The sequence below is a fragment of the Mustela putorius genome, unplaced genomic scaffold (genome assembly GCF_011764305.1).
Source record: "Mustela putorius furo isolate JIRA1106 unplaced genomic scaffold, ASM1176430v1.1 tig00003937_pilon_pilon_pilon, whole genome shotgun sequence".
Taxonomy (NCBI): domain Eukaryota; kingdom Metazoa; phylum Chordata; class Mammalia; order Carnivora; family Mustelidae; genus Mustela; species Mustela putorius.
In genome coordinates, this window is record NW_025422082.1 from 3,800,877 (window position 1) to 3,823,363 (window position 22,487).

At 50.8% G+C, this 22,487-nt stretch overlaps 1 protein-coding gene across 3 annotated transcripts in view; it reads right to left on the bottom strand.

Annotated features, from left to right (window-relative positions):
* Positions 1–22,487, bottom strand: part of LOXL2 (lysyl oxidase like 2) — an 87,472-nt gene that overhangs the window by 39,294 nt on the left and 25,691 nt on the right. For all 3 annotated transcript variants that reach the window (XM_004763266.3, XM_004763265.3, XM_004763267.3), the window contains exons 2-4: positions 20,870–21,290; positions 13,957–14,132; positions 103–314 (exon numbers count right to left, since the gene is read on the bottom strand). In XM_004763266.3, the coding sequence (XP_004763323.1) occupies positions 103–314; positions 13,957–14,132; positions 20,870–21,221 (740 nt within the window). In that variant the 5' untranslated portion in view covers positions 21,222–21,290. The remainder of the gene's footprint in view (positions 1–102; positions 315–13,956; positions 14,133–20,869; positions 21,291–22,487) is intronic.

Below are 22,487 nucleotides of genomic sequence, written 5' to 3' on the forward strand. Positions count from 1 at the left end.
GAGTTTCTCAAGGGCAGGCTTGGCGGAGGGTCACGGGTTGGCCTGCCACGACGTACGGCAGGAAGGACTCTCCTTTGTGTGTGTGTGGGGGGGTGCCCTTACTTGTACACTTTGGTGTTGTACGTCTTCTCCCCGGGGAAGCCGAACATGCCACAGACCACTCGGGAATTCTTGGCTGTCCAGTGCTTGTCGCAGATCTGCTTCCAGGTCTTTCCGTCCTTCACCTCCACATAGCCCTCTGTCACAGGCATGCGCCTGCGGTAGGCCGACAGGATGGCTCGGATCCGGATGTCCTCCACCTGGATGTTTAGGTTCTGGAAGGGACAAGGCACAGAAGCAGAGGAGTTACTTGCCTGGTCTGGCCACGGAGAGGTGGCGGTCGGCAGGGCCCTCTGGCCTCAGGTCCTGCAGGGCGGTGGGGGTGGGGGCGGGGTGGAGGGATGGCAGGCGGGGCCCAGGAGCAGTCAGAGAAGAGGCCCCCAGGACCCCAGCAGCTTCTCCTACAGCCTCCAAAAAGCCCAGACAGCACAACGCGGCAGCCTCCATCCGTGGGTTCTCAAAATAAATGTGGAACAGAAAACGTGTTCTCTTTGAATTCTCAAGTTATATATTAAAAACAATTGGGATTTTGTATGTTGTATTTTACTCCAAAGCATGTCTGTGCGCGCATGTGTGCCTGTACGTGTGGGTCTCCCCACTAAGCTTTCAGTAAAATTGGCACTGAGCTGCAAGGTCCCTGCCTCATGCCTATCCCAGAGGCCCAAGGATTTGATAGAAGGACAGGGGCCTGGGGGAGGGCAAGCTGGATGAAAGGAATGGGGGGTTACCCGGAGTTAGTAGTTCCTATGCTCACCCAATCTGTCCCCAAACACTACAGGAGCTCCCTCCTGAATCTCTCTGTTCCAGCCCCTCCAATTTCTGCCCCTGTCCTATGGGACCACTACCAGCTCTTGCAAGGCTCCCTGGGTCCCTGCCTCCATCTCCCTCTTCCACCAGAGATGGCTACAGGGCCAGCCACCAGAGGTCTTTCTAAAAGAGTGATCTTGTCTCTTGACTATATAATAAAGCCCAGATTACTTAGGGAGGTGGCCACAGCCGGTCATGACTGACGCGCCCTGTGCCTCCAGTCCCTTCACGGTCCCCAGCCCCAAAACTATACTCAGGTCTGGTTAACTGCAATATAATAACATCTGTGTCCACCTGTGAGACCCACAAGGAGAGTTCTATGTGCATTCTCTTACGTAATCCTCAACGAACAGAAGAGGGTGGTTCGGAGCTCTTGCCATCCTGTCTTCCAGGTAAGAGAACTGCCTGACTCTAATTACTCCCGAGAACCACCTGGAAGCAGGGAGCGCAGGGTGAGGAGCCCTCTGAGCCCGGCCAGGGAGAGAGGCAGGGGGCCGCCCAGCACAAGATCCTGGCAACCCAAGTGCCTGAGCCCCTGTCCAGCCAGAATGCAAATGAACCATGAGCTTGAACAGAACCATTATTTGGGTGCCCTGGGATTCACGTCTCCTCACTCCAGCTTCAGGGTGTAAAGCCAGGCCCCGCTTCAGCAGCCCCGCAAGGCAGTGGAAAGTCTGTGGGCTGGGAGTGATGGCATTTGGCTCTGGTTCCCTTCCACGCAGAGAAGGAAAGCGCCAGGGGCAGGACAGTGTTTGCCAACTTAGATCCTGGATCATTTACAGCCTCCATTCAGGCCACGGGACCTGTGCCACCAAGACACGTGGGACAGGGGTGAGCCAAGAAAGGGTCTGAGCTCCAGACCTGCCTGTGCACCAGCCCCCTCCTGTCTCTTCCCACCCTAGGAGGCGGGGCTAGAATGGCCAGAAGGAAAGTTCCTGCTGAGGCACCCGCCCTGGGACTACACGGGGCAGGCGGCTGGGGCCACCTTAATTAAATTCTGATCCTTCTCCCCTTTATTAAATTCCGACCCTCCTCCCACTACGCAACTCCCCACCCCCCACCCCCTGCCAGCTGCCATGGGGCAGCAGTGTAGGCTCACTGAGCAGAGATGTGAAAGTGACCCTCGGTACCCCAGCTACCAGCGTGGGACAGGGGACACAGCAGACCCACCCACGTTCCCTTGTCTCGGTGCAAGGTGGCATCTCTTCCGCAGAAATGTGACAGTGACGTGGGGGAGCCAGGTGGGCTCAAGGATGTGGGAAGTGAGGTTTAGAGAGAGAATGTTGCTAGAGCAAAGCGTCCTTGTCCTTGTTCTTCCACCGACTCACTGCCTCTGTGTGTGTGTGATATGGTGTCTGTGTGGGTCTGTGTGTCTGCACGTGGGAGTGTGAGTCTGTCTGTGCACCTGTGCAGTGCAGGAGAGGTCTAGAGGGACTTGTTCTCTCCAAAGCCTTAGAAAAGTGGTCAGGATCGTTCCTTCAAAACGGAATGTCTTCTCTCTTCTCATGGAAGCATTGCTTTCTCATTCCGTCAGGCTCAGATTCACCTCAGTCATTCATTTATTCATTTATTCGTTCACTCATTCAAGAAAATACACTCTCTCCCCACTTGATGGACTTTGAAGGCTTCCTCCCTCTGGCCCCAAACACTAGGCCCTGTCTCTTCTCTGAATAACAAAACCCGCATGGGCCCTCACTTATCAAACACCAACAGATTCATTACAGGGCGGGTTCTGGGCTCGCTCTATTCGCATGACAGCCCACGAGCAAGCCGATGGTACGCCCATGTTCCAGATGGAAAATGAGAAAATTTGGTGAGGTTTCACAACTTCTCCAAATGCACACAGCCAGTAAGTAGGTAAACAAGGGTGAACACTGAGTTCAAACTCCAAGCCTGTGCTCCAGCCTTGGACTGCTGGTCTCTACCCTCCCACTCACACCCTGTCCAGTGCGAGGTACTGAGTTGACCCACACAGGGCAGGGTCAGGGGTTCGGCCTTCTGGATGGTCCCCTTGGGGCTCTGGTGCGAGAAGCCCTGAGTCAGACCAGAGTGTACGTGAGGGGAGACCTGCCTCCCAGCTGCTCTTGGACTTGGGCCAGGGGGTAGCAGGGAAACCCATCCTGGTGCACATTCAGAGCTCCCTGCTAGCTAATGAGCTCCCTTAGGCCGCTATGTACAGGAAAACACACACAGACACACAGAACTTCCCTCCTTACTTCACCGCCGTGGAATCTCTTCCATAACCACAAGGGTTAGATTTTTTTTTTTCTCATAAGTTCAACTCCAAAAGAGAAGAGAAGATGTGAAACACTGAAACACAGACACATTTTTCTTTCTTTTCTAACAAAGGGCTCTCTAGACGTGCTGGTTATACATTAAGACCAATAGCCCAGAAGCTCGAAGAGCATCTGGCACATTTTTCAGATTACAATTAAAGTTTGAATGCTGTCTCTCTTGCCAGATATAAGAGTTCACCCAGATCTCCAACAAGGCCTCCCTCCAAGGAATTCACAGAACCTTCTAGACTCGTCCTACTCAGAACTCATCTCGTCCCCGGCATGGCTCCAGCCCTGGGAGTGAGGACCAGCTAGTTCCAAAAGGGCAAATCAAGGTGCAGGGAGGTGAGGCCCTGCCTTGCTTCAGCCAGAGGGGCTGGTGGAAAGAAAGGCTGACACAAGAGCACCACGCCTGGACTCCCAGGCTTGTGTCTGCACGACATTCCACATTTGCAGTGTCTGTGAATGACTTGCAAAAATTCCACAATGTGACAGTCTGGGGCTGTCGCCAAGGAGGAAAAATCACCAATTTTGAAAGCCTCGTTGAAGATTGCATCAGGTAGAGATACCAGGGGAGGAAAGGCAAGGCCTTCAAGAAAGACAGCCTATGAGGACATCGTAATTTGAGTACGAAGCACCCCCGTCCCGGGAGGCATGTTGGTAAGGGCCCCATCTTGGCCCAATTATCTTCCTTCCCTCTGCTTTAGAAGCTGTCCTTGAACATCAGCCCAGGCCTGCCCACCTGAGAAGGCATCCCGGGAGAGGTGTGGAGGACGGAGGATGGCAGTGGTGAGCTACTCGAGCACGCGGTCATTCCGACGAGAGTGCACGGCTGGTTCAACCTCTGCTGGCTTACCAACCCCAGCCCCCTACTGCTAACAGCTCTCTGAATCCTGCTCTCTAAGCCCTCAGCTGCCTTTATTCAGCTGTGTCCACCTTCCCCTCCTCAAGTCTCCCATCGCTGCCCCAATCCCATCTCCATCTGCCAGACAGGTGGCAACGGGGGAACCTCGGGAATGAAATGACTGGAACTCTCACTTCACACAGGCTGAGTGTCTCCCTGGTGTGGAGGATTTGCGGACCCAGTCCACCTCTCACACCAGCTTGCCCACTGCGTGTAGTCATGTCTTGCTCCAAACCTTCCCATGGCTCCCCAGGCCTTAGGCGCCCAGGTCTGATCCATACCACACCCTCCCTTCCCTTTGTCCAGCCAGCGACCTTCTCTCACTGCCACAGACATCACTCCTTAAAGCCCAGCATTGAAACTCACAGGAATTCCCTCTTCCTTCTCTCTGAGTCCTACTGACTGCAGGGACAATCTCATTCATGCATTTGAACGTGTCTGTTAAATGCTCCTGGCACTGTGTGGGGCCCTGGGCCACACGGGCCAACCCGACATACCAGTCTCTTGCTGCACTCCTGACAGGATACAGACAGCACCATCTCCCCGACGAAGCTCCCCTCCCCCACTATCTGGTCCACAGAGATTGGATTTCTTTATTCCCCACACATTTGCTTTTGTTTTCTTTTTTTAAGATTTTGTTTATTTATTTGACAGAGAGATCACAAGCAAGCAGAGAGGCAGGCAGAGAGAAAGGGGGAAGCAGGCTCCCCGCTAAGCAGAGAGTCCGATGAGGGGCTCGATCCCAGGACACTGAGACCATGACCTGAGCCGAAGGCTTAACTCACTAAGCCACCCAGGTGCCCTGCACATTTGCTTTCTGAGTTGCTCAGTTAGTCTTTGACTTAGCCTGACCATCTTGCACTCTGATTATTTATCTTTCCAATGTGTTTTTGCCAGCTCAGAACTGTGAGTTCCTGAGGGCAGGACGGTGCCTTATTCATTTCTGTCTCACTCATGGCCCCTAATCCCAGACACGACACATAGTGGGTCCTCAAACATTTTTGGAAGGAACCAATAATGGTTTTTAAAACTCCGATCACAGGAATTCATCTTAGCTGAACATTGAGCTCCCAAGCTAAAAGTGTAATAAAGACCCCCTTTATTCTTTGTTTAATGCAAAATAAACCACCAGGCAGCACTTGTTTCTCTTCAGAGCATAAACACTACGTGTGTGACCTATGGATGGACAAGTAGGATGTCTACACTCTCTCCATGCGCACCCTTGTCATCCTGGCTATTAACACCCTCCCTCACCTCTCAAAACCTGATACTAAGGAAGTTTCTGGGCTGAATTAAAAGCTGATCTGACCCTCAGTACATATCTAGATGATTTAGCTAAGTGGGTATTCTCCATAAACAGCATGAGGCATGCTGTATTTGAAGAATCTGGCCACACTGTAGATACCCTTTTTTTTTTCCCTTAAAGATCTTACTATTTATTTGACAGAGAGAAAGAGCACAAAGCAGGGGGAGCAGCAGGCAAAGGAAGAGCGAGAAGCAGGCTTCCCGATGGGCAGGGAACCCGATGCGGGGCTTAATCCCAGAACCCTGGGGTCATGACCTCAGCCGAAGGCAGACGCTTAACGGACTGAGCCACCCAGGCGCCCCTGTAATTATCTCCTTTTGATGATCGAATCAGAAATTCACAGAGTAAGGAGCCAAGTAAGAAGACACATTCTCTATCCAGGGACTTCCACCAGGTCAGATGATGAAGGGGAAGAGAGAAGGCATTGCCGTGATGGCTCAGCTCTGCGGGATGGCCACCAGTCGGGTGGGGGTGGTGTGGAGAGCTGAGGTCATTCTGAGCCACCAGAGGAAAAAACCAGCACTCTGTCCAGGCCCTCCTCCTATAAATCAAGAGCCTTACAGGGTTGCTGGAAAACCGAATGCTCTGTATTTCATTTTCCAACCAGAAAGCACTGGGGTAGGTAACAGAGACTGCTTCTTTGGGGAACAAGCAAGCCCTCCAGTCTGCAGGAAGCTGGCGGGACACCTGCTCCAGCAGCCAGTCTCTCTGAGCCAGCAGAGGGGCTGAGGCCACAGCCCAGCCAGGTCCTGGACCAGACTCCCAGCTGGGGGTACTACGGCCTGGGGGGGGGGTAATTATCACCATGGTAACTAAGTCACGATCTGTGAAACTGTCCTTCATGATTAGACTGTAATCTCCAGGAAGGCAAGGCTGTCCACTTCATCAATCTCTTTATTCCCAGTGCCTGGTATCTGTCTGGTGCTTGGTTAAAACATATCAAATGAATGCAGGACCAGATCCAGCATCCGGCTAACTTAGCACCAGCCTCAGGGGGGTGGAGCGGGGCGAGGGGCGGGATTCCTTGGCACTGACCCCTCTGGCATGGTTGAAGTGACTAATTTGAATGGCTCCGGTCCAGGGCAGCCCCATCCGAGCCACAGGAGTGGGATCGCCCCACAGAATGGATCCCCCGCCTGGGGGGTGAGAGTCTCCTGCCCACCTCTCCCATTTTGCATCCCTTCTGTATGTACCCTTCCATATCCTCTCTTGTCTCCCTTTCCAAACGGCCACAAACTCCCCATCCCAGTCACACGTTCGAACTTCGAGTCCCTCCTGTCCACTCGTTGATTTCATCTCAGATAAGTTATCACACGGCTTGTTTCTTTCATCTAACAGGTAACCACAATGTCGCGTATTTCACTTCACACACAAATTATAATCATATTTATCCTCTTCGAAGAGTTGTGCAGACAACGCCCTCGCCAGGGATCAGGTTCCAGGTCTGTCGGGATGGGCGCAATTTCAAGTATTTTGTTTTGTTATCCGCACACATGCCCTTTTGCTTTTCAGAGGCTCTGACCTATTTTTCAGTTGGGAAAATAGGTCACCCTGGAACTACTTCTCTTGTGTTCCTTGTGGTGGCTGGCAAGCCACGATCACATAGAGACACAGTAAATAGAATCATGGAATGTTGGCACCAGACAGGATCTTATATGTACATCCTTTTGCCCTACAAAACCCAACCCAGCTATATCTGAACGGTCCTGCTCAATGGGGCAGCGAGACTAGGGATTCAGAGGCCGTGGGCTTCCACCGTAGCTTTTCAGTCCCTCGTTGGGAGTGTCTGACACAAACTGCCCGCTTGCTCCCACTTCTCCTCCTGCCGCAGAGGGAGGCCATCCAGCTATCCTGCAGCCATCAGGGGAAACAGGACTATACTGAAGCTTGGAGGGGCTCCTGCACTCGAAATTGGACAAAGATGAGGACAGACCCCCTTTCTTTCCTAAACCACCCAGTGTAAGCCATTGCACCCCCCTTCTGGTGGGAGGGGGGGGGAGCGGGGGCAGGGGGCAACTTTCAGCTGGGAAGTTCTCAGACCTTCCTAGAGGCTCCAGATGCTGGTGAGATAAGGCTGCTGCTGCTGCAGGGAGACCTGGAAGCATTCCGGCAGCTGAGGGTGACTAATAACAAACCTGGGCTCCTGGAATTTTAAGAATTCACGCCAGCCTCAGTTCCCGTGGTTAAGAGAAGAAAGAGCTTTTTCAGGTCTCCTTGCCCTTCCAGAAGAATGTGAGAGTGTGGAGGGTAGGCGTACCAGATTCTCCCAGCTCTGGCTTCCTTGTCCCTCCAGGGGCCTCTCCAGACCTCGGGGTCCCTGCTGTCACAAGGAGAAACTGAGGCTTGGGGGCCACTCGAGGGATGGGCCCCCCTAAATCTCACAGCCCGGGGGTTTCCAATCAGTCCCGATAACCTAACTGCCTTTGCAAGAGAGCCTTTAAAAAATGCGTACAGAAGAAGGCGGCATGAGGGGGTGAAGAAAAGGAAAAGATCTGTATGTTCCCTGATCTCACAACACATGGCTTCAGCCCTGAGCCCTTCTAGGACACATGAGTTAGCAATGTGCACAATAGCCAGTGTGGAGAGGTTGACTCAGGAGGGCATCTGGATTTGCAATCTCTTCTTATCTAATGCTTTTTCCAGCTTATCCACTGCCACAGACAGGAAACAAAGCCTCTCGAGTTAAGAGCCTCTGAAACCCTGGGAGGTTTAGCTGGGGCTCTGTTTCCTAGGTTTAAAAAGGATCCGTTTGCTCAGAAGCAATAGTATTCTGCATGGCAGACCTTGGTCCTGCTTGCCTCTTTTTGAGAAGGTTTTGAGGGCTGGCCTCTGACTCGTTTGCCTTATGAAAACACCGCTTTTGCAGCCCAGAGACCCATGAAGGGTCAGGCACTCCAGACGCAGAGCTGCAAATCTCAGGCTCCACCAGACCAGAACTCAGGCGTCCTGCCTTCCACTTTGGAGTCTAAGACAGGCTCCCTAGCAAGATGTGACTGCATACAGTCTGTGTCTGAAGACCAGAGAACTGCAACTCCCCCTGGCGAATTTTCTGGATGCTGTGACCAGAGGTGGTGGACCGGGGAGGGGGAGGAGGCGGGGGGGGGGGCAGGGGTGGTCGCTAACCTAACGAAGCACTTTATAGCCTGCTAAGCACTTTGACAGAAATCATCTGAGTTTCTTCCTCTCCAGAACACTTAAAACTCCCTTGTAAATGATGAGTGCATGCTGTGTCGTTTTGATGGAGAAACCATCGCCACTCTGGATTACGGACAGGTCATAGCCGGAAGGGACGGAATTCAAGCAGCTCATTTTTGTAAAGAGAATGGACCTGCCCAGGGCTCTGGCTGCCCGCCAACAGGTAGCTCGGGGCCAAACCTGTGAACTCTCCCTTCGTGGGGTCATTCCTATGAAGGAGATGGGCTTCCTCCCTTCTTTGGAACTGAATCCGTGAAGTGTCAAAGAGCCCCTGGGGATGCCCCAAGCAGACGGAGGAATCCACTGGAAACACAGTTAGCTCATTGAGTGAGATTCATCAGCTGGGCCCCAGGGCTTAGTGACTCACGTCTCTGGCATTCCAAAGTGGGATGAGCTTGGTCTAGACTGATGCTCAGTTTTCTTCCACTCTCTGCTGGGGGAATTCCAGTGCACTCCGGAGAAGGCACAAGCCTGTGAGGGTCACCTCTAATGGTCTGTGATCTGCCCCCAATCTCTAGGAGTCAATGAGGATGGACGTTAGAGAAGAGTTAGAAATCCTGGCTGTACGCTTCAGAGTGGGAAGAGATGGGGCGGGGGCGGGTTGGGGGAAATGCCCTCATCTCGTTCATTGGGCCAGTCATTTGCACCTGGAGGCATAAGCCACAGAGAAAGCATTAACTGACATCTCTTTTTGACCACACTCCACTCTTGGCCACTTTTGAATTTATGGACCCCAAAATGGGGAATTGGTGCTCACACTTTGATGTGGAAGAATAAGGGCCAAAAGTCTGCTCCTGCTTTCAAGGCCAAGGTTGGGCAGGACCAGAGAAGCGGCAGGGAGAGAGCCAGAGCACACAGCACACACACCAGCCGGCAGCCCTTCCGTGTGCATGAGAGAGAGAGAAAGATGCCGAGAGAGAAAGACTGCCAGCTATGGGCACCTCCTGCGTGGGCTTGGTGTACTTTTGTAAATACAGAGTAATGAGGGATCTTAGAATTTGGCAATCACCTCACCCGGCTTCCTTCCCAGTGTAGGAATCTGGCTGCACGTTCCTGGCAGGAGGTCATCCCGCTCCTGCTGGAAGGACTCTTGTGACGGGAGCTTGCTACTTACAGGGTAGCCGCATACGCTGTGGGGCGGCCCTAAGTATTAACAGTTTCTAGGCGGAACCGAAATCTACGTCCCATTACCTTCTTACCCATCTTGGTTCTGGGTTAGAATCAATCACCCATCTTCTCCATGATAGCACTGCTGAAACTTAGAGAACCCACACGACGCCCCTCCTCTCTCTCTTCTCGTCACCAAATCTTCCTCTCCTCCTTTGATATGCTTTCCAGACCTGTCTCCATCCTGCTGGTCCATTCTCGGGGGGGACCTACCTAAGAGATGGCCCCAGATCTGAATCCTGCCCTCGATCTAAAAAACAAACAGTTTAGGGGAAGAATCTTTCCATCAGTGCGTCAGTGCATGTTCACATTTTGGGATTTTGTTTGTTTGTTTTGTTTTTATCACCATATCATAGCTTTGGCTTATACAGAGCTTTTAGTCGGCCAATCCCTTGCAGGGATTTTAAAGATAGTCAGTGCTCTTCATTGTCAGTCACTGTCCTGGGCTTTCACTCTATGGCTGATTTTTTTCTTCCAGTATAGGACCTTGATATAGGACCTTCTATTCATCTCACTTTATTATAGTTTGGGCCTATTCTCCCAACATCCTGAGGTTTTTCTGAATCTCATTTAATAATGTTATATTCCAGCAATCCCTTCTAGTTTTGTGTCCCCTATAACTGTTTCTGGGGCACATTTTAATCTCCACATAAACATCTGCTGTTAGAGAGGCAGCAGCCGGGCCCCAGGAACGATGGTTCAAGACCATCCGCTGTATTCACAGATTCGCCTGCAGCCTTTCCCGGCACCGTTTGTTATCCCACAGTCACCCATTGAACTGCATGTCCACCGGCGTACATCTCTTGCTCTCACCCACAAACATCTAAAAGGGAACGTTTCTGTAGCCAAGAGGAAAGATTCCATGACACAGGCTATTACGTGAGGTATTTTGGAGAAACTTCTCAACATCCCACAAATATCCCTGTAAGTGGTCTGGGCGGCTCCCTACCCATCAGGCCGGCTCTGACAGGAAGCGGGGGCTTTAGCCACAAAGTCCTAGATGGACTGGCAACTCTCTAAGTTTCTCCTCAGACATCTGGAGATGTGGGCCCTTTCATGACCTCCGTTCAGCTGACACCAAAGGGAAGAAGATTCCAGAGGACGGCTTATCAGCTGAAAGTTTCCTCAGAGTCTGTGGCTGGGCAAGAAAGCTCCCAGTGTGGCTCACAGTAACTGTATGAAGAAGAGGGAGGACTTCGAGGAGCCTGCAAAGGGTGGAGGGCGGTGGGAGTCATGCCACCCTTCCAACCAGTCATCCCCATCCCACCCTGGTAGTACTCTCTGGGTTACCGTAAGTTCATTTAGGGTCTAGGCTCCTCACCTTGGAATGATCCCCCAGCTTTCCAAAGGCATGTCAGGTCATAGGGTCATGTCTTTTTTTTTTCCCCAATGGGGTCCCCGACCATGCTGTGTATACAGCATGCACCCAACAAATGTCCAGAAAAAAGACAGGTACTAGAGTGCCTGGGGGGCTCCATCAGTTACGCATCTGCCCTTTGGCTCAGGTCGCGATCCCGGGGTCCTAGGATGGAGCCCCGCATCGGGCTCCCTGCTCAGTGGGGAGCCTGCTTCTTCTTCTCCCTCTGCCTGCTGCTCCCCCTACTTGTGGTCTCTCTTTCTCTCTCTCTCTCTGTCAAATAAATAAATAAAATCTTTTAAAAAATAATAAAGACAGGTACTAAGCTTTTGTGGTGGACTCTTAGCATTTCCAGAATAAAAAGAAGTACTTTTTCCTATATTTGGGGGGGCCATTTCTCTGCCTATTCTACCCAGTCTAGGGTCTGCTTTTTCTAGGACCAGATTCAACAGACACTTCTCTGTTGACGTGCCATGCCCAGAGTCCTTTTTCCAGAATCATTTTTTTCTAACGGCGGATGAGTCCTTTCATTCTCCCCCGGCCCCCAAACCCACGGACATATTGGCCCACCTTCTTTCTATTCAACCATCAGTGACTTTCTTATGCCTGGAAGCCTGGATCTTCACATGACAATGCAACTATATTATCCCGAGGTTCTAGGCTAAAGAGAGGCCTATTAAAGATGTTATAAATAAGCTCATTTTTTGAGTAAGCAGGGTGATGCTACGAAAGAGTGACTTGCTCCTATGTGCTTCTTACCACTGTTTAATTTGATATTTGACCCAGGGAGATTGTTCACCTGTGGGGAAGACGATCTCGGATACGCATTCCTAAGAAGAAAATTTAGGGGTTGGAGACACTGTTCCTATCAGGTACCCAATGCTATTTGTACTGGATACAATAGTGAATTAGACAGACCCCTCCCCCCAAGAAGCTTCCAATCTCCTTGGAAATTGGGTGCTAACGATCCCATATGAGGTGATAAGGAGCAGAGATAGAACATGTGAAACTGGACTGGACATGCCCATCCTCCAAATCACAGACTTTATGGTAAAGCCAAGTTGTCGTTGATATCTGGAGCACCAACGCACATCAGATCTTTGCGAATCCCTTCTACTCCTCCCAGATTAAACAGCAGCATGTGAAGAGTGTCAGCTAGAAGCTGTCTGATCCTGGCAGTGGAGAGAAAGCTAGAAATCCTCTTCCCTGCTTTAAGGCAGGCTTGGACCCGTTCCCAGCGTACTCAGTGTGCTCTAGGAACATATGAGAAAAGAGTGGGACAGTGTGAGTCATGGGAGGAAAATGCAAAGACCACAGACTGGGGAGAACTTCCTCTGAAGCCCAAATAGGGCAATTTCAAGTTGGTTCTAAGGTCAGCTGGGCGGTAAAGCACAGTGAAGGCCCTTTGGCTTGGCTTCATGGCAGATCCCACAGCGCCTCGGGGGTGACATCCAACGTGTCCTTGAGGAGTCTGTCCTAAGCCTCAGGTGCCTTGTCCATAAAAGCAGTGCCATAAATGTTTGTTGGTTTTGTTGTTTGCATGGAGAACTCATTGACGACCTAACTCTGAAACGTAGCCATAAATGTAGAAGAGTCACAAGCCCTGTGGCCATTTCCAAATGCTGACTTGGGGCAGGCTGGCAACATCAGAATCATCTGAGAGAACTTTCAAAACTAGTCTGGTTCCCTAGTGGGAATTCTGCTTCAGGGGTTCTGGGGTGAGGCCCCAGTATGTGCTTTTTAAAAGTGATTCTGGGGGCGCCTGGGTAGCTCGGTCATTAAGCGTCTGCCTTCGGCTCAGGTCATGATCCCAGGGTCCTGGGATCGAGCCCCGCTTTGGGCTCCCTGCTCAGCGGGAAGCCTGGTTCTCCCTCTTCCACTCCCCCTGCTTGTGTTCCTTCTCCTCTGTGTGTCTCTGTCAAATAAATAAATAAAATCTTAAAAAAAAAAAAAGTGATTCTGATCCCCAGCTAGATTTGGAAACAATGGTCCTTTGGTAGGTAGCCTCCGAGATGGCCCCCAATGGTCTCCTCCTTCTGCATTCACACCCTTGGGGAATCTCTTCCCACACTTATACAGTTGGTCTGTGTGACCAACAGAATATAGCAGAAATGATGGTCTATCGCTTCCAAGATTGAGTTATGAAAGGCTGTGGCCTCCGTGTTTTGCTCCCGTTCTCTCTCTTTTGAATCACTCACTCTGGAGAAGGACAATGGTCATGTCGTAAGAATACCCAGGCAGGCTATAGAGAGGCAGAGAACCAGAAAGATCCAGCTGATGGCCAGCAACGAATGCTGGCCAACAGCCACATGAGTCAGCTTGGGACAGGGCCCCCTGCCTGAATGTGATCAAAGTCAACCAGCTAAGCCGCTCCCGGATTCCCTTGGAAACTAAGTGAGATCATAAAGGCTACTGTTTGAAGCTGCAAAATTTGTTTTTTTGGTAATTTGTTACACGGCATTTGATAACTAGTACATTTTCCCAGCCGAAAAGGCAAGCTCTGGACAGAGCCCAGAGGGGCTTTCCTGTGTACCCTCTGTAGCTTCCTCTCACACCACTCCTACATTCACCTTGTCTCTTGGCCTGTTTGACCCATTTACCCCCATTCATGCCTCGGGGCCTCTGTGCCTCACGCAAGCCATTCTTTGTGTCCGGAATGAGTACCCTTTCTCCACCCACTGGTGGTCTCCCCTTCTCCTGCAGCAGCCCCGAACACCAAATCATGTTGGCTTGGGTTCCCTCCTTAGCAGTCATGCACTCTCCTTGGAATCACTAGATGTGAATCAAGTTACATGGAAGAAAGAAAATACTGATGTGTGGGCGTCATCAAGAACACAAGACTTGCCTCTATGTGGTTGACCAACGAATTGTCGAATTTGAAACCAGGAATCCTTTTGTCACTGCACACCACACCCACATCTTCTGTGTGCTTGCAGTCGGTGACACCCCAGCCGTTGGAGGAGCAGGCCGCGAGGGTGGCCTCCCTCCCCGTGCAGTAGACATTGTCCAACCAGATGGGCCCTGAAGGAAGCAGAGAAGAGAGAGACCAAGGGCTGCATCAAAATTGGTTTGCATCTTTGGGGGCACCAACATCATCCAGAGAGAATTTTTCTCTAATTTTGGCAGTTATTGTGGTCATCAATTGATTGTTGGTATGTTTGAGATACTGGATATCATTCTAGGGTATCTGGGTCCCCTTTCCAGAGTAGGCAGCTGATGTGATTTGGGGATGTGCTAGACTGAATGTGATTTGGACAGAAACTAGATTTGAGCCCAGATGTCATGTGGTTAGTAGAACGGGCAGAGATTTTGGATGCCAAGCTGGGTTTCATTCTGAGAGAGCCACTTAGCCTTGGCACCTTGGTCAAAACCCTTCTTTCTCATCAGACACGTCAACTGCAGGGCTACGTAGAGGTTAGAGAGAATATGAGGCCTGTATCTAGTTTGTTATTGGCCCAACGTTGCTCAAATAATGTGACAAGGATGACGATGGCAATTGTCATTAGACTGACCATGATGCAGGCTAGACTCACCTTCCATCTGCAGCAGAGGCTGAACTCTGACCCCTCAGCAAAAATGTAAACCACCCTGCAACTGAGGGTTTGGAGTTTTTCAGGCATTTTCATAGGTTTCATAGGTACCTTCCCTGTGCCTCGGGGATGGTCATTCCCACCTTCCAGACACAGAACTCTGGCTCAGGGGGACGGTTCATCCTCAAGATCACAGCCTGAGCCCAGAGGTTGGGCCATTCAGTGCTCTTCTCTCTGCCTGATGCTTCCCAGCCACTGATTTGGCTCTGCTACACTAACACACAGAGTCACCCCCTCACGTTCTAAAAGTCTGGTGAAGGCAGGGCTGGGAGGCCCTGTGCAACTCTGCTTGCCTCCTGTGTGTCCATCTGATTTGCACTCTGTAGAAAATTCAGCATGCCAAGTGCCTCATACCATTAGAATGTTACCTTCAAAAGGGCAGAAAATACCAAGTGTTGACAAAGTTGAAAGAAACTGGAACCCTTGTGCGCTGACAGCAGGAATGCAAGACTGTACAGCCACTCCGCAAAATAGTATGGCGGTTCCTCAAGAAACAAAAACTGTGGACACAGGCTTCCGGTTATAGAGTGAAGAAGTCACTGGCATGAGAGGCACAGCACAGGGAACCCAGTCAGTGGCCTTGTAACGGTGTTGTGTGGAGACAGATGGTAGCCCTGCTCGTGCTGAGCGCAGCATAACGCACAGACTTTTTGAATCACATTAGTTTCGAGTAGAAACTAATGTGATGTGTGATGGCTGTATGTCAATAAATAAATAAATATTTAAAAAACAAAAATGGGATTCCCATACCATGCAGCGATCCCTGCCTCTGTGTATTTACCCAGAAGATCTGAAAGCAGGGTGTCTGAGAGCTATTGGCACACCCACGGGCGCTACGGCATTCTTCACAATAGACAAAAGTTGGACAAACTCTGGCATACGCATACCCTGAGTCTAGTGCTCAGCCTTAAAAAGGAAGGAAATTCTTTTTTTTTAATTTTTAATTTTGTATAAACATATACTTTTATCCCCAGGGGTACAGGTTTGTGCATCACCAGGTTTACACACTTCACAGCACTCACCATAGCACATACCCTCCCCAATGTCTATAAACCCACCCCCCTTCTCCCAACCCCCCTCCCCCCAGCAACCCTCAGTTTGTTTTGTGAGATTAAGAGTCACTTATGGTTTGTCTCCCTCCCGATCCCATCTTGTTTCATTGATTCCTCTCCTACCCCCTTAGCCCCCCATGTGGCATCTCCACTAAGGAAGGAAATTCTAACACAGGCTGCAACATCAGGGGACCTTCAGGGCATCACGCTCAGTGAAATAAGCCAGTCACAAAATGACAAAACTGTATAATTCTACGTAGATGAGGTACTTGGAATAGTTGAGTTCATAAAGACGGAAAGTCAAATGGAGGTGGTCAGGGGCCGGGAGAGGGGAGCACGAGGAGTGGTTGTTTAACGGGGACTGAGCTCCAGTTCCTCAAGACAAGAGGAGACTGGTTGTGTAACAACAGGAATGTACGAACACTATTGAATTGTGCATTGAAAAAAATGGTGAAGACAGAGTATTTTACGTTTAGGTGTATTTCACCACAATTTTTTAATGTGCTAAAGGGTTTCCAAAGGGTGATTTTTGTAAGTGCCCCTACAAAATGAGAAACAAACTCAAATGTCTCCTTTTTCTCAAAGCTCCAGGCAGGCCTCAACAGGATGATGGAGCCAGATACCCAGGGCTCAGACTCTCTGCCTCGGGCTTGGGCACCACCAACTTGGCCAGCTACTTACCCAAGCGTGTTTCCCATTTCTGAAGTGAAAACAAGGATCCCCAACAAACAGGTCACCATGGAGATTCGATGAGATAATGTATGTGCTTAGTACATGTTCAAGCCCCTTTCCCTTCCTCCTTTCCACTAATCAGAAAAACAGGGAATCCCGTTGTTTCCAAATGCAAGGAAAACAGATACAGAAAAGCAGATACCAACACTCCCATCGCAGAGATGAGAAAACCAAGGAGGATCGGAGGTTCTTCGAGGTCAGGGTGGACGTGGGGCTAGTCCCTGACTCTGGGGCCCTGCTGAGACGCGTCTGCTGTCACCGATGGCCAGTTAGGGCTCCAACCGGAGTGCCTCAGACACATTATGGGGAACAACAAGCTAATTGAAAACATCTGGGCTAAGGGTTTCCAACCGGTTTCTCAATTTGGCCTCATTTCCCAGCCATCAAGCTCCTCGGAAACATATGTTCCCTCATCAGTTGCTGCTTGGACAACAAAATGTTTGTCTTACTAAGTACTAGCAACGGAAAAGACCCTCCACATTTGCAGGGAGGCCTCTTTAGAACATTCTGTGGCAAAGCTGCTGAAGGGACAGAGATGGTGAAAAGAAGCAGGGCCCTTATTCCATCTGCAATGAGAGAAACCACCCTGGCTGAGGGGAGGGGAAGCGGGACAGCGTGCAGCTGAAGGAACCACGAGCAGCAAAGCAGACGCTCTCCGGCCTGCTTTATTCTTTGACAGGAACATTTGAAAGGAGCTCCCTGGGGTCCTAAGGGAATGAACTTCCCCCAGAGAGCTGCTTTCTTAAGTAGCATTAACTCACTGCCAATGATCCCACTCTGGACGTATTCTCACTAGGTGGTTTTTTTTTTTTTTTAAAGATTGTATTTATTTATTTGAGGGAGACAGTGAGTGGGGTCGCACACAAGCAGTGGAAGAGGGAGAGGGAAAAGCAGACGCCCTTCCTGAGCAGGGAGCCCGAAGTGGGACTTGAACCCAGGACCCTGGAATCATTACCCGATCTGAAGGCAGATGTTTAACCGACCGAGTCACTCAGATGTCCCTCACCAGGTAATTTTTTGTAGATGGTGGAAGTGTAAATTTCGATATAGCCCGAGAGGGCATCACCAGGCATGATACACTAATTTGGCTTGATTCCATGACAATATATTTCCGTGTATGCTTCCTGCCTATCACGGACACTGTCCTGACTTTGCTCTGGCTCTCTCCTGCTGGGATGCACAGTGGGCCAGGCATAGCTCAGGAGACGTCATTTCAGAGCTGCTAGGAAAGTGGCACTTGGATTGTAGGCGCGACTCTAACTTTGGACACAAAGAGCCAGCCAATCAGAAACCAAACCTCATTCTATACTGTCCATTCATTCACTCTAAGAAATGCTTCCCCTGACAAGAGAAGAGATGTATCAACCAATCCACAAACCATTTGGAAGACAGAGATCACAAAGGGAACTCTGAAAGCCCAAGTGTTCCCTGTGTTGTCAAAACAGTTGTTCAAGTTGGAAGCTCTGGGGCCCCACTGTGGTCATCTGTTGGCTTGGCCACTCTGATCTGAACAATGGGGAGTGAGGGGCAGCACGGGGTGGTGGGGCTGGGGAGAGATCAGATCTGAGTTTAGGTCTGAAGACAAGTCAAGGAGAGCAATCATCTCTAGTTCTGGCTGCTGGGAGACCCAGGGTGAGAAACAGAACAGCTGTCCCTTCTAGAACCCTCTGGAAGGGTCCATGAGTTCCCTGAGCTTAGAGACACTTCATGGGAGAAGAACTCTTGACAGTCCAGGCTGGAAAGCCTGGGAGGGCCTGGGTGATCTCCTGGGGCTTCCTTATTACTCCCTGTATGTCAGAGGAGAAAGAGATAGTAAGAGCTTGGATCCGGTGGTCCCAGTGCATGCATGGAGCCAGCCTGCAGGTTAAACTCCTTTCCCAGGAGCACAGCCCAGGGCACCGGTCACATTCTCTGCTCCCTATGCCAACAACTGCTTGCTGACTGTTTTCAGTACTGTCCTCAATCGAAATGAATTAATCAGCTAATATTTACCAAGTGCGCAACATGTACCCAGTGCTAAGAATCCTAACCTGATGCTAAAGAATTCAAATACCTTTGTATCTAATAGACCTCTCCTGATGCAAAAACCAAGTATCACTTTTTACGGACAACATAATCCTCAAAGTTCAGGAGACAGGACAGTTCACACTTTTTTTTTTTACCTCTGTTTCTCCCTTCATCTTTGATATTTCTCCTTCCTAAGTCCTGCAGGTTTCAGTATCCACCAAGATGACCGTTCTAGGATTCTCTGGCCTCTTGTTAGCTTCTCTCCGCAGCGTCTTTCCCTGGCCCTACATCAGCCACTATCCCACGGTTGTAGCTTAGATCTTATCATTACCAACAATGGCACCCCTCCCCAGTGTCCATTTCAACCCTTCTGCTGTGTATCTGCATCTCCACCCAACCCCCCAAAATGTTTCTAGCACACTCCTTCTTGTACTGCAATTTCCACCCTGACCCGTGACCCCAACAGCCTTCCCCACAAGTTCCCCATGTAGTGCTATCCTACTTAATCCAGCCCAGACTGCAGGGTCCAGGGTTTCAGTTGCTCCCTCACACACTCCCTCTACTCCCTTGAGCTCTTCTCCCACCATCCTCCCCAGGGGGCAAAGTCTGAGCCAGGTTAACCCACTTCCCTGGCCACCCCACGCCCACGCTTGGGCAGTTGAACTGGAATGGGGAAAAAAACCACACCCATCTAATCTAATGACAGGTAAACTTTAAGTCTGAGTAGAAATAAAATAAATAAAATAGTAGAAATAAAATAAAGTGGTCCCTGGAAAAACCTCATAGTCATTTGCAAGTATTATAAGATACCGAGGCTTGAGAGCCTGGGATTGAAAACACAAACCTGACATTACCCTTGGGTCACTCAGCTAGCAGAATACATGAAGATGTAGAAATGTGGAGACATGTCTGGAGGTTTTTGTTTTTCATTTTCATTTCATTTCATTTTAAAGTAGGCTCCATGCTGGGCGTGGAGCTCAACGCAGGGTTTGAACTCACGACCTGCGATCAAGACCTGAGCTGAGTTCAGCCAGATGCTCAATGGATTAAGTCACCCAGGCCTTCGGCATGCCCAGAGTTTTGTAAAGAACACAGGAAGTGGGCTTTAAAAGCCCAACATTGGCAGGGTGCCTGGGTGGCTCCATCAGCTGAGGTCTGACTCTTGATTTCAGTTCAGGTCGTGATCTCGGGGTTGTGGGATAGAGTCTGGTGTTGGGCTCCACCTTGGGTGTAGAACCTGCTTGGGCTTCTCCCTCTTCCTGCGTCCCCCTCTCTCTCTAAAAAAAAAAAAAAAGCCCAGCATTTGCTAACTCATTTTTGCTGCTTTAATCTCGCCACTGCTAGGGAACCTCAAGTCAGCTTCTGAGAACATCTCACTGTAAGTGTGATCTCTTGTTCTGGTTACTCCCACAGAGCACATTCAACTGCACGGAGGTAAGACATATAGGCGATGTAGATTTCTACATATAGAAATAGACTTCTACATATAAAAATCTACATATAGAAATCTACATATAGATTTTTTCCTATAATTTCTAGAATAACAGAAAGCAAGAGTTAGAAAGGACTTTAATAACAATCTATTTCAATGACTCCCAAATCTGGCTACATACACGATCACTTGGGAGGCTTCCAAAGGTTAGAGTCCTAGACTCTAGCCCAGACCTTAACCCAAAATACTATGGGCTAGCCCCCCCCATAACCCCTGACAAGAACTGGTTCAGAGCACCAACACCAGCCCTCCCTCAAAGCTTTTACCAAAACACCTTCCCCCCCGCAAATATATTGACTTGAACTTAACAAGGGAAGAAAGAGTAGCCCAACCAAAGTGAAAAACCTAGATCAACTCTGTTCCTGTCACGGATGAGCCCAGAAGAGCGTCTTGCTGTTAACAGTGTGAAGGTTACACGAACAGCGCGGTCGGGAGAGTCAGGGAACATTGGCCTATGGGGAGCCTTTGTGAGAAAGAGCCAAAGGCACCCCTTCAAGGAAGGGGGGCCTGGAAGAAGGGCACCCAGTCCCCTGGCTCTCTTGGCCCCCAGGTAAGGCACAGGGGGCCACGGGTACAGACGAACTTCAGCCTTTAGTGAGGGTCACCAACCGGTCCGCTAGAGCCAGGAGGCATTTCCAGGACGCAGGACTTCCTGCCCTAACACACGGAAAGTCCCAGGTGAAGCGGGACAGTTGGATCCCGTGCCCTCACCGGGCACCCATCTGTTCCCATCTCTAGCCCAGACCCAGGAGGCTGGCCAGATGCAGGATTCTGGGGAATTCACACTGGACAGCAACTGTACCTTCCTTTACCAGGCTCACAATCTCACACAGCACTGTTCCTGGGGTTTCCAGCAACACGAGCACTCAACTCCAATTCCTTTACCTTCCCCCTTGCCGTAGGAGGAGCTGGCAGTCCAGGCCTTAGCCTCCACGTATCCCAGCTCCCGGCAGACGACGTGGGCCGCGTGGATGGAGAAGTCGTCGTCGCACACGGTGCCCCACTGACCGTTGTAGTATACCTCCACCCGGCCCTCGCTGTGCTTCCTCTTCTGGCCGGCCAGGCGCAGCTGGATCTTCACTGTGTCCGAGGGCGCCTGGGGCCGGTGGTACTCGGGGGCCGGCTGCTGGAAGTACTCAGGGTAGGGCCAGCCCTCGTACTGCGCCAGGCTCAGGGACGGGAGCAGCGACAGCAAGGCCAGACACCCGCCGAGGCCCCAGCCTCCACGCCTCTCCATCCCCGTCTTCTGAACAGAGGACCTGCCCGAGGGGGTGCTGGGCGGTGAGGGGCGACAGGCAGGCGCGTCCTGGAAGACAGGGACGGAAGCACATTACAGGGGTCTGCAAAACGTCCGGCTTGGTGCTGAAAGCTCTTCACCTTCTGGACCCCAACTTCCTCCCTTCTCCCGCCTAAGACTCCAGCTGACAGATGTGTGAATTTCTACCTCTTCATTCTATGCACCTTTCCCTGTCTCTGAAATGTCTTTTTCACTGGGGCTCCTGGCAGGCACAGCAGCCCATCCACACTTCATTTGAGCAGAGTTCTTTTTTTTTTTTTCTTTTTTAAGATTTTATTTACTGATTTGACACATAGAGAGAGACAGTGAGCACAAGCAGGGGGAGTGGAAGAGGGAGAAGCAGGCTCCCAGCTGAGCAGGGAGCTTGATGCAGGGCTTGATCCCAGGACCCTGAGATTGTGACCTGAGCCGAAGGCAGATGCCCAACCGACTGGACCACCCAGGTTCCCCTTGAGCAGAATTTTTAAAAAGATGATCTATAGTGATGTGAGCAAGGTTCAGGGGAATGAAGCAAAGAGCATGATACCCAGGGCTGGCAATAGAGGTGAGCTGTTCCCACTCCAGCCTGAGAGGTCCGGGAGGGAGTGCTTGCCAGCACCAGAGAGAATGGCCAAGCTGAGAGGGTCACGTGTTCCGAACTGTGGCTCAAGGGAAGGGTCTTAAAGCCAAACCACAGCCACAGGAGCAGCAGGGATAAACACCGGACCTCTCTCTCTTCTGGTCTCCTGCTCTCTTTCTGGGGTCTCCTACTGGGCAAGCTCACCATCCTACCCGAAGTCAAGTGTGTTGGTGCAGTCTGTACTCCCCCACCAGGGGCTGGTGGGGAAGGAGGGCAGCAGGTAGAAAGGGCAAGCAGAGGGCACCAGCACATTCCCTTCTTCCCCAGCTCTGTACAGCTGGTTCCCCAGGGCTTCCCGTCTCCTTCATGCCAGATCCCTATTGAAGCAGCCTCCAGGATTCTCTCCTTCTGAGCTGGGCTCATCATCTAGACCCACTTCTCAACCTTTCCAGACACTTCTATGTCCCCATGTAGGTTACAAGCTTCTCAAGGGTAGGACTTGTAGCTCATTCTTCTTTGGCTTCCCTGAGTAAACCCTGCAGGTTCATGGACATATGTACTGAACCAGAAGGCGGTCTGGTTCCAGGGACTGAGCCACTGGTGAGGAATGGAGCTTAACGTGATAATACATGGAAGAAGTCCCGCGT